The 11720-nt window shown below is 45.9% G+C and overlaps 1 protein-coding gene across 1 annotated transcript in view; it reads left to right on the forward strand.

Moving 5' to 3' along the window:
• The window catches only part of LOC143283047 (RING finger protein 17-like), a 127438-nt gene extending 116739 nt beyond the window's left edge, over positions 1–10699 (forward strand). The window contains exons 38-41 of the mRNA XM_076589052.1: positions 1581–1855; positions 6857–7016; positions 8461–8573; positions 9331–10699. Of these exons, the coding sequence (XP_076445167.1) occupies positions 1581–1855; positions 6857–7016; positions 8461–8573; positions 9331–9424 (642 nt within the window). The 3' untranslated portion in view covers positions 9425–10699. The remainder of the gene's footprint in view (positions 1–1580; positions 1856–6856; positions 7017–8460; positions 8574–9330) is intronic.
• Positions 10700–11720: the final 1021 nt, after the last annotated feature.

Consider the following 11720-nt stretch of genomic DNA (forward strand, 5'->3'; position numbering starts at 1 on the left):
CTGCCCCTTCCTATCTCTGTGGCTGCCTTCACCTCTACACTCCATCTCGCTCACTACGATCGGCTTCGGATCCACTCTGTTTACGCATACCCAGATTCAAACACTCGACTGTTGGCCGCCATTCTTTCTCTGTCTCTGGACCTTGCGATTGGAATGAACTTCCTCTTTCGCTTCGTCAAGTCTCCACACTCTCTTTCAAGTCTGGCCTTAAAACCCACCTCTTCCCAAAATAGCCTCCCTTGCCTGCCTCCTTCTTGTCTTTAGTTTCTACAGTTTTAGAGTTATGCATGCGTGTGAATGACTGCTGCGAAAGCGCTCTGATTTGTCTCTGCACAATATTCAGTACTGTATAAATACCATTATTATTATTATTATTATCATCGCAGCAACTGTTCAGTGTTATGTAAACCATGGAATGTACTTCCAACACAGCCAGGTTTAGAGATGTTTAGGCTGTAAAGTGTACACATCTAGCTTTCTTGTCATGTCACTTTTATTACGAGATTTTCTTCAGTGCACAGCCTGTGAAGTTATTGAAGTCTGCTTTTATGTATTCACTTACTTGTTTATTTCAGTCAACGTCAGTTCAGTGATAGATGTATTCCAGTGGTAGGCTCTCAGTGCCTGACCAACATGCTGGGTCTGTGCAGAGGTCAGACATGTGTTCACTCCCCCTTTCTTTTAAAGCAGTGTGGTGTAGCTTGTGTGGACAAGTCCTCACACGCTGTAACGTCCTCTTGAAACTGAACCTGTACGTGACGTGTGTAACACAAGATGCAAGATGCATAAATACTTCATTACCTCAAAAAGAGACGTTGTTGACACATTTGCCGACAGAAAAGACGAAATATGCATCACCTCCACAGACCAACACAAAGTCCAGCTTTAATCCCATATTCCATAAAGATTGCCCATTCATGGTAAACATACAGGTGGGTCCAGAGATGCCAGCTGTTACAATTTCGCCATATTTTGTTATGTTCAATCGCAGTTTGTTCCGACATTATGCCAATGTCAAAATTGTTCAGACAAGTTCATTTTTGACTACGTAACATGGTCACATGCTTTCCTGTCATAACATTACCCAGACGCTCTAGACCTATCGATCACAAGGCCAGTCGCTACTAACCTTGGTCTCACATGATGATGCTCAGCTTATCGCGTGCGTGTGTTTACATTGAGACAGCATTGAGTGGACCAGTCAGCTTAATCATAGCAGTTACACTGTGTCGCAAGGTAGGCCCAAGTGTTTGTATGCCTTGTATAAAAAATGTACATTTGCTCATGTGGCTCAGAGTCGGAGTTTTCCTGTCGAATTCAGAATGTTCCAACCAAATTTCCGAATATCCTGATTGTTCCCAACAAACACTTGACAGGGGTTGGCATCTCTGCATGTGTAATAGAAGATGCAAGATATATGAATACTTCATTACCTCAAAAAGAGAAACTGTTGACGTACATTTGCTGACAAAAAGATGATATATGCATGTTACCTCCACAGACCAACATAAATCCAGTCATAATCCCACCAAGAACGCCCATCCATTCATGGTAAACATATGGGTGGGTCCCCAAAACAGGTGTACATCCAGCGGTGTGCGGCCTCCCCGGACAACAGCCTGCCTGAGGACCTGGTGCGGTTTGCCCAAATGATGGAGGACCTGAACCAGCTCCCCCCCACTCAGGATGCTGCCCCCCTGGAGGAAGTGCCATCAGCAGGAGAGATGTGCTGTGCCAGGTTCTCTGAGGACGACCGCTGGTACCGGGGCCTGGTGGCCAAGACCTTCCCCCACAACCAGACGGCCCTGGTGTACTACGTGGACTACGGCAACTCGGAGATCGTCACTCTGGACAGGTGGGTCAGTTCAGAGATCGTCACTCTGTACAGGTGGGTCAGTTCAGAGATAGTCACTCTGGACAGGTGGGTCAGTTCAGAGATCGTCACTCTGGACAGGTGGGTCAGTTCAGAGATCGTCACTCTGTACAGGTGGGTCAGTTCAGAGATCGTCACTCATCACTCTGGACAGGTGGGTCAGTTCAGAGATCGTCACTCGTCACTCTGGACAGGTGGGTCAGTTCAGAGATCGTCACTCTATACAGGTGGGTCAGTTCAGAGATCGTCACTCGTCACTCTGGACAGGTGGGTCAGTTCAGAGATCTTCACTCTGGACAGGTGGGTCAGTTCAGAGATAGTCACTCTGGACAGGTGGGTCAGTTCAGAGATAGTCACTCGTCACTCTAGACAGGTGGGTCAGTTCAGAGATCGTCACTCATCACTCTGGACAGGTGGGTCAGTTCAGAGATCGTCACTCGTCACTCTGGACAGGTGGGTCAGTTCAGAGATCGTCACTCATCACTCTGGACAGGTGGGTCAGTTCAGAGATCGTCACTCTGGACAGGTGGGTCAGTTCAGAGATCGTCACTCGTCACTCTGGACAGGTGGGTCAGTTCAGAGATCGTCACTCTGGACAGGTGGGTCAGTTCAGAGATAGTCACTCTGGACAGGTGGGTCAGTTCAGAGATAGTCACTCTGGACAGGTGGGTCAGTTCAGAGATAGTCACTCTGGACAGGTGGGTCAGTTCAGAGATCGTCACTCGTCACTCTTATCTGGACAGGTGGGTTGGTTCAGAGATCTTCACTCTGGACAGGTGGGTTGGTTCAGAGATCGTCACTCTGGACAGGTGGGTTGGTTCAGAGATAGTCACTCTGGACAGGTGGGTTGGTTCAGAGATCGTCACTCTGGACAGGTGGGTTGGTTCAGAGATAGTCACTCTGGACAGGTGGGTTGGTTCAGAGATCTTCACTCTGGACAGGTGGGTTGGTTCAGAGATCGTCACTCTGGACAGGTGGGTTGGTTCAGAGATAGTCACTCTGGACAGGTGGGTTGGTTCAGAGATCGTCACTCTGGACAGGTGGGTCGCTTCCAAACACTGGTGGTGAACTACGATGAAATGGGAGAAGGAGGAAGGCGTACAGCTGGTACTTAACCCCCTGAATGCTAAACCTTTGTGACATGAGATCAGGGTGGTATGAGTGTGAAGGGCAGTAACTGTTACACATCAGTGGTGTCCTTGATTTTTGCTCAACGAAAGCAGTGCAGTCCCAAGAGGAAGAAGCCCCAATACAGAACAGTGACTGACATCCTGACCTGTGATCTGAGGTGACAGCCATTCACTGACTAGCATACTCATCAGCAGCAGCCAAGGTGTTAAATAACAGCACAGTGGGACAGCTGAGGGTGAAAGGAGTTAGTGCACTGTGAGACATCCAAATTCACCACAGTTGCATGCACAGTTAGCAAGCATGTTGTCACACATAAACACTTACATGCATCACATGGAGTGGAGTGATGGCCTAGGGGTAACGCGTCCACCTAGGAAGCAAGAGAGAATCTGAGCGCGCTGGTTCGAATCACGGCTCAGCCGCCGATATTTTCTCCCCCTCCACTAGACCTTGAGTGGTGGTCTGGACGCTAGTCATTCGGATGAGACAATAAACCAAGGTCCCGTGTGCAGCATGCACTAAGCGCACGTAAAAGAACCCACGGCAACAAAAGGGTTGTTCCTGGCAAAAATCTGTAGAAAAATCCACTTCGATAGGAAAAACAAATAAAACTGCACGCAGGAAAAAATACAAAAAAAAAAGGGTGGCGCTGTAGTGTAGCGACACGTTCTCCCTGGGGAGAGCATCCAGAATTTCACACAGAGAAATCTGTTGTGATGAAAAGAAATACAAATACAAACAAATACATTGGTACATTACAGGGTGCACATCGGGAGAAACAACTCCCGAAATGTTCTTGATGACCTCACCCATCTGAATTACTTCAATGTGGGTTGGTCATTTGCTCTGTACAGAATCTAAAGTTCAATCACTTGATCATTATCATGTGTTTAAACACCACCCAGTTGTGCTATGATTTCACTGTGACACATTGAACAGTCATGTGACGGGTGCAATAGCCAAGTGGTTAAAGCGTTGGACTTTCAATCTGAGGGTCCCGGGTTCAAATCACGGTGACAGCGCCTGGTGGGTGAAGGGTGGAGATTTTTACGATCTCCCAGGTCAACATATGTGCAGACCTGCTAGTGCCTGAACCCCCTTCGTGTGTATATGCAAGCAGAAGATCAAATACGCACATTAAAGATCCCATAATCCATGTCAGCGTTCGGTGGGTTATGGAAACAAGAACATACCCAGCATGCACACCCCCGAAAACGGAGTATGGCTGCCTACATGGCAGGGTAAAAACGGTCATACTCGTGTGTATGCGAGTGAACGTGGGAGTTGCAGCCCACGAACGCAGAAGAAGAAGAAGAAGAAGAACAGTCATGTGACTTGAAGTGGAGTGTTGGCCTAGTGGTAATAATGCGTCCACCTTTGAAGTGAGAGAATCTGATCGCATGGGATCAAATCCCACACTCATCAGTATCCCCCCCTCACCCCCTTCCCCCTGCCGCCACCACCACCCCTTATCTAGACCTTGAATGGTGATCTGGATGCTAGTCATTCGGATGAGATGATAAACTGAGGTCCTGTTTGTAGCATGCATTTAGTGCACATAAAAGAACCCACGGCAAGAAAACGGTTGTCCCAGGCAAAATTCTGCAGAAAAAAAAAACTTTTATAGGAAAACAAATTACACTTGCAAGGCAAAAAAAAAAAAAAAAAAAATATGGGTGACGCTGCACTGTAATAATGTGCTGTCCCCGGGGAGAGCAGCCAGAATTTCACACCAAGAACTCTGTTGTGACAAATGAATGATACAGTACAATGCAACTGTGCTATATTTGGTTTGAATAACATTTAATTATTCAGCACTACACACGATTGCAGTGCAAACAAAGACAAAGGAGCATCAACAAGCTTGAAGCTTCTACTGACGGGCGCAATAGCCGAATGGTTAAAGCGTTGGACTTTCAATCTGAGGGTCCCGGGTTCGAATCACGGTGACGGCGCCTGGTGGGTAAAGGGTGGAGATTTTTACGATCTCCCAGGTCAACATATGTGCAGACCTGCTAGTGCCTGAACCCCCTTCGTGTGTATATGCAAGCAGAAGATCAAATACACACGTTAAAGATCCTGTAATCCATGTCAGCGTTCGGTGGGTTATGGAAACAAGAACATACCCAGCATGCACACCCCAGAAAACGGAGTATGGCTGCCTACATGGCGGGGTAAAAACGGTCATACACGTAAAAGCCCACTCGTGTGCATACGATTGAACGCAGAAGAAGAAGCTTCTACTGTGCTCACACGTTGCACTTCAATCTTAACATGACAGCTTACATCATTTACAATAAGTTATTTTGTATCAAATAACTTATTCATAAACAGTAAGTAAAGAATTAAAACAAATGAATACTCAAATAAGTAAAATAATGCTACTATCAGTATCAGTAGGCCAGAGAACTGGTGGTGTCCTTACGGTACGAAGCCAGATCGAATCGGACCTCAGGTGTTGTAAAGGTCCACGGAGGGCTGTCAGGGAACTTAGAGAAATCCGAGATGCCACCGACATCCAGATCGGCATCGATCGATTCGATCTGGCCTCGTACCGTAAGGACACCACCAGTTCTCTGGCCTACAGAACCTACTTTTCGGAACTGTGTCACAAATTCCCCACTTTTCAAAGCATCTTCACTGACGGTTCCAAGTCAGAGGACGGAGTCGCCGCATCTGCATTCTGTCCCACCTTTCCTGACCGGCCCTCAACGGAACACATCCTGTCTGACAGCTCGGTGTACACCGCGGAACTGACCGCACTGGTTCTGGGGTTAAAAATGGTTCTCTCTTCGAAACAGAAGAGATTCATGATCTTTTCCGACTCCTTGTCAGCCCTGGAGGCGATCGCCTGCAGGAATATCACTCATCCCAAACTGCTGGAATTTTATGAAACTTTTACTCTCGCAACGAAGAAAGGATACGAGGTTGTGTTGGCCTGGGTTCCCGGACATGTTGGCATTCGTGGTAACGAAAGGGCGGACCTGCTGGCCAGGAACGCTGTAAAGAAAGAATTGTCCAGATCCTTGGTACCCTATACAGACATGAAGCGGAAGGTCAACACTTACGTTAAGGATCTTTGGCAAGAGGAGTGGAACACCCAGACGGACAACAAGCTCTTCCAGATCCGTCCGGACCTAAAAGAGACCCTCCCTTCGGGGGTGAAGAACAGAAAGGAGGAGTCTGTGCTGTGCAGACTGCATGCGGGGCACACTTTTTTTACTCATTCTTACTTGTTGAAGGGGGAGGAGGCCCCTCGATGCATTCCCTGTGACGAGTCTCTCACCGTGAAACACGTGCTCCTTGACTGTTGGGATCTGCATGACGTTAGACGCAGACATTACACGGCGGTTTCTTTGAAGACTTTGTTTCGTGATGTCCCTCCGTGGGCGCTGATGGACTTCTTAAAAGAAGTGAACCTTTTTAACCAGATTTGAAGGTTTTAAACTATGGAAGTTTTTTTTAACTTTGGAGTGGAAAGTTTGAAGTGTTGACTCGTTTTAATTGGTTGTTTTTTTATCCTTGTAGTAGTTATTGACGCAGCGATAGCCTTGAGATGGCCTTAGTGGTCGGCGAGGCTCTAAGCACCATAATTTCATTTCATTTCATTTCTTTTATCAGTATCAACATGGTCACCAGAGATATCGGCCAGATGACAGAGAAACATGATGAAAAAAAAAAAACATAAATAAATAAAATGATAAGATTTAGAAAAATGATAGGGGATGGGGCAGCAGAGGGTTGAGGAGAAATTCTGACAGTAAATTTTTAGCATTTGGTCAGTCAAGGGTATAATATGATACATTAAGACAATCAGCACATATTGAACAATGCTCTGTTTCACTGTGGCAGACTACAGGCCCTCCCTGCCCAGTTCCGGGATACTCCGGCCCAGGCCCTGAGGGCGTTCCTCAATGTGGACCTGCCCCCTGGTGGCAGTCGCTGGACTCTGTCCAGCCTGCAGGCCATGAGTGGCATCATCTTCATGAGGCGTCACATCGTCCTCGTCAAGGTAAGGGTCACATCGTCCTCGTCAAGGTAAGGGTCACATCGTCCTCGTCAAGGTAAGGGTCAAGGTAAGGGTCACATTGTCCTCGTCAAGGTAAGGTCACATTGTCCTCGTCAAGGTAAGGGTCAAGGTAAAGGTCACATCGTCCTCGTCAAGGTAAGGGTCACATTGTCCTCATCAAGGTAAGGGTCACATCGTCCTCATCAAGGTAAGGGTCACATTGTCCTCATATCAAGGTAAGGGTCACATCGTCCTCATCAAGGTAGGGAAAAAATTGAGGTGGTGGGTGGGGCTCACATCATCAGGGTAGGGGTCATATCTTTCCTCATCAGGGTAGGGGGTACAATGTCCTCAAGGTAGGGGTCACATCATCCTCATCAGGGGGGTGGGGGGGGGGTCACAAGAGGATGGGGGGGGGGGGGTTGTCACATTGTCCTCATCAGGGTAGGGGTCACATTGTTCCTATCAAGGTGGGGGTCACACTGACACTGCAACAGCAGTAACACTGGATATTATCATTCATAATAATGGTAATACATTTATGATTATAGTGCTTTCAACACCTTCAGGGCGATTTCCAATACCATGTCAGTCACACACAAACCAGACAAGAACACACGCACATGTGTGCATACAAATGTGAACACACACACACACACACACACACGCATGCAAGAAATGGATGTGGATCCAAAGAATACAGAGTGCAGAAGGTAGTGCATTACCGCTAGAAAGCAAATGCTTTTAGACACAAGTCTGAATGACCAACAGGCTGAAAAATAAAGTGAATTCCGGGTTTGTACAGCTGCAGAACTAACCCGCTCTCCTGCCAGTGCTTCTCTTTTATGAATTCAGGAATGCAGAAAAGATTCTGTCAGCAGTTGAAACAAAGGTCTTGATGTTGGGTTCTCAAGACAAGGCCACTGATTTCAACTTGATGTTTGTGCATGATTCTGGAGATGTGTTGTGCACTTTGCTGTGATAAGCTATGTGTGTGTTGTGCTACATGTGCTGTGCAGTGTGTTGTGCACTGTTTGCGGTGTGCTTTGCACATTGTGCTGTGTGCAGTGTGATGTGTTTTGCATTGTGTATGTGTTGTGTGTAATGTGTGTTGTGCACAGTGTCTGTTGTGTTTTACATGTGTGGTGTGCAGTGCAGTGTGTGGTATGTTGTGCAGTGTATGTGCGTGTTGTGCAGTGTCTTAGGTGTGTTGTGCACAGTGTATGATGTGTTATGCACAGTGTGTGTGATGTGCTGTGTGCAGTGTTGGGTGCATGGTGTGTTGTGCACAATGTGTGCGTGTTGTGTTGTGCACAGTGCGGTGCATGGTGTGTTGTGCGCAGTGTGTTGTGTTGTGTTGTGTTGTGCACAGTGCGGTGCATGGTGTGTTGTGCGCAGTGCTTGATGCATTGTTCAGTGTGTGTACGATGTGTTTTGTCATGAACAGTTCACAGACCCCCTGACTGTGGAGCTGTTCAGTGAAGACGAACACCTGAACGGCGCGGCCATCCTGTCCTACCAGAGGATGATCGACGATGGACTGGTCACCATTCCTAAGCCGTGAGTCCCCCCACTCCCTTCCTTCTTTCTTTCTTCTCCTTGCCCCTCCCTGCACATGGTCTTTCCCTCCTCTCACCTGTAGATGTGTGGTGACTGTTTGGTGACTAGTGTCTTTCCTGCCTCCTTCCTCCACCTTGTTGGCCCCTTCTGTCTGTGTCATCTGTCTGTTCATGCCCCATGAATTCTCCATCGCCATGTGGCACCTATGAAATCATTCTCCAACCAAATCTTGCATGCTCACACATTGGAATACACACACACACACACACACACACACACACATAACTTACCACACCACACCCTCCACGCACACACACTCATCACACCACATCTTACCACACCACACATACAGTTCAGTTACTCAAGGCGTCACTACCCAACACCACAACCACCTCCAACACACACACTATACACTCATTCAGTCGCACAGTCTTCGTTTCTTTCTGCTCTCCCAGTTGAACAGTGTCCTGTCCTTATTTTGCAATGACCAAAACCCAAACAAGATGGCACCCCAAGGGGTGTGACTGGCTAGCGACACTGGATTCCGAAATGGTTATGAGATGAGCGTCACCAGTTTCATTTTTTCTGTTTTCCCAGTTTGTTCTTTGCTGTTCAAACAGAACAGATTTTGGTATGGATGGGATGTACTGGACATGACAAAGGTAGTGTTTGGGAGTGTTGTGCGTGGTAATGCACAATCAACTTACCTGACCCGCTTCACTCCTTCAGACGACGCCTGTCACCTGTCTTGTTGCAGACTGGAAGTGCCTGACGAGGACGCTGTGATTGTGGAGTCCTGCTCTGAGGAGGGGGAGGGTGGGGGTGCCAGCAGCAACTCAGAGCTGGACTAACACCCCCACCTTCCCTCCACAAAGCATTGCACCAGTCTGTGATGGAACCCCAGCTAGGCGGTGTGTCTTTACAAGGGGGACATTGGGGTCCTGCCCTTTTATCTGCTTCGTGCCATGTGGTGCTGGTTTCTGTAGGTTTTTTTGTCTTTTTGTTTTAAGACCCTTTCCCTGTGCTCAGACCCAAACAGGGAGATGGTTTGTGTTACTCCATCTGTTTGACATTTGCTTTCAGCAGCTGAATGGAAGTCAGTGACACAAAACATCAATTGTGAACTATTGATTGCCAACAGATTCTTGCAAAGTTACTTGAAAGTTTGTGTATTTTGTTTAAAAAAAACAACAAAAAAACCTGCTTGTTTACTTCTGATGGAGACAGCCACTCCTTTCTTTAAGTGTACAGTTATATGTATGTATAACACAGTTGTTAATGGTTTCAGAATAAAGTTATCTTTACGATTCAGTGGTTGTTTGGTGCTTTTAGACAAAACATCTTGTCAGTCTTTAGGCTACTGCATAATGTATACACATCTGTGGAAATTGTTGTTTCGAGTCTTATGGTAAAGTAAGTGTGAATTGTTTCTGCAAACATGGCATTATGTGATGAATGTGAAGAAAGTACATTTGTAATCTGTATGTTTGACATCCAAGAAAAATGGAGGGTGTTTAGTTTGGTGTCTCCACAGGTGATGCTTTTTCAGTCTTCGCTTTTGCTTATGAAGTCATCATCCTGTTCTCTCCAGCTCATGTTTTCATCATTCACCACCATTCTCTTTCCCTTTTTTTTCTTTTGAAAGCAAAAGACATTGCAGTATCTACATTTTTACCACAGCCGTGAATCAGTCAAATGATATAGATCTATGTTGACACTTCTGTCAAAACATTTTATGTTTAACCACATCAGTACAAAATATTCTAAAGGTCTAACAATACACACATTTCAAAGACTGACAGTCACAGTCATTTTTTACACATGCTCAAGTACATATGCATCCACGCTCTTTCCCACTGTTTCTCTGTGTCCTTACCCCCTCTTTTTTTTTTTTTTTTTTTTTCCAGTGTGTCGTATGCGTTTACAGGCTTCATTCATCCATCCTCTTTCCTTGTCAGACAAGCCTCACTCCCTAGAAAGCAATGTAAATGCAGGCTCTGGATGAGACACCTAGACCTCCAGAATGTCACACCCCTCTGTTTTTATGCTCCAAGGACTTTTCATGTTGGACAAAGTAGAAGTTGTTGTTGTGTTCTTGTGCTGGACAAAATAAAGTTTTGTTTCTTTTTTGTTTTGTTTTGGGTTCCCTTTTTTTTTTTCTTTTTTTTTTTTTAAATTGAACAACCCAGTTCCATTTCTCTCTTTTTTGAAGACTTGACTTCAGGTAACAGATAAGATGTGCTCCCCCTTCTCTTCTCCACTCAAAAGTAATAAATAGATAAAAAAAAAATAATAATAAAATAAATAAATAAAGATTGATACCTAGTTTGAACTGCCTTCCCAGTTAAGTGAACCTCACAGGTAGTAAGTTCTCACAGTGGTCAGGTCAACTTGTCTTCACTGTTGACTTTGTTCAGGGACAGAGGTGTGCCTCACAGTCAGTGTGTGTTTTGAAGCTGGATGGTCAAGTGGGGGAAACTAAGTGACCTGTTCGTGTTTCATGTTGACAGTCAATGAATGAACGACTGACTGACCGGACACCACCACAACACACCAAATAGAAGTGCATGCTTTTTTATTTTGTCTTTCTATTCTAACTCTGAGGAGACCAAATATGTCGAGTGAACCTTCCTGCAAAACCATTTTCATGACAGCAGAGGGAGGCAGAAGAAATATACTTCACAGTGTTTTGGTGGCCACAATTGTTCATGCAACATGTTGATCTTGATCCAATGTAACCACTATCTCCGTTGCATTACTCTTTTTCTCACAACAGATTTCTCCTAGTGAAATTCAGGCTGCTATCCCCAAGGATAGTGTGCCACTATAGAGCAGTGCCACCCTTTTTTTTATTCTTTTTTTCTGCCTGCAAATGTATTTGTTTTGCTATCAAAGTGGACTTTCTACAGAATTTTGGCATGGACAACCCTTTGTTGCCTTGGGTTCTTTAACGTGTGCGAAGTGCATGCTACACACAGGTCCTCATTTTATCATCTCATCTGAATGACAAGCACCCAGACCATCACTCAGTGAAGTGGGAGGGGAGACACTGGTGGATGTGGGATTCAATCTACCAGTGGGATTCAATGTCATGTGCTCAGATTCTCAAACTTCCCAGGTAGATGTGATACCACTAGTCCACCACAC

Source organism: Babylonia areolata, chromosome 6 (assembly GCF_041734735.1).
Source record: "Babylonia areolata isolate BAREFJ2019XMU chromosome 6, ASM4173473v1, whole genome shotgun sequence".
In the NCBI taxonomy this organism is placed as follows: Eukaryota; Metazoa; Mollusca; class Gastropoda; order Neogastropoda; family Buccinidae; genus Babylonia; species Babylonia areolata.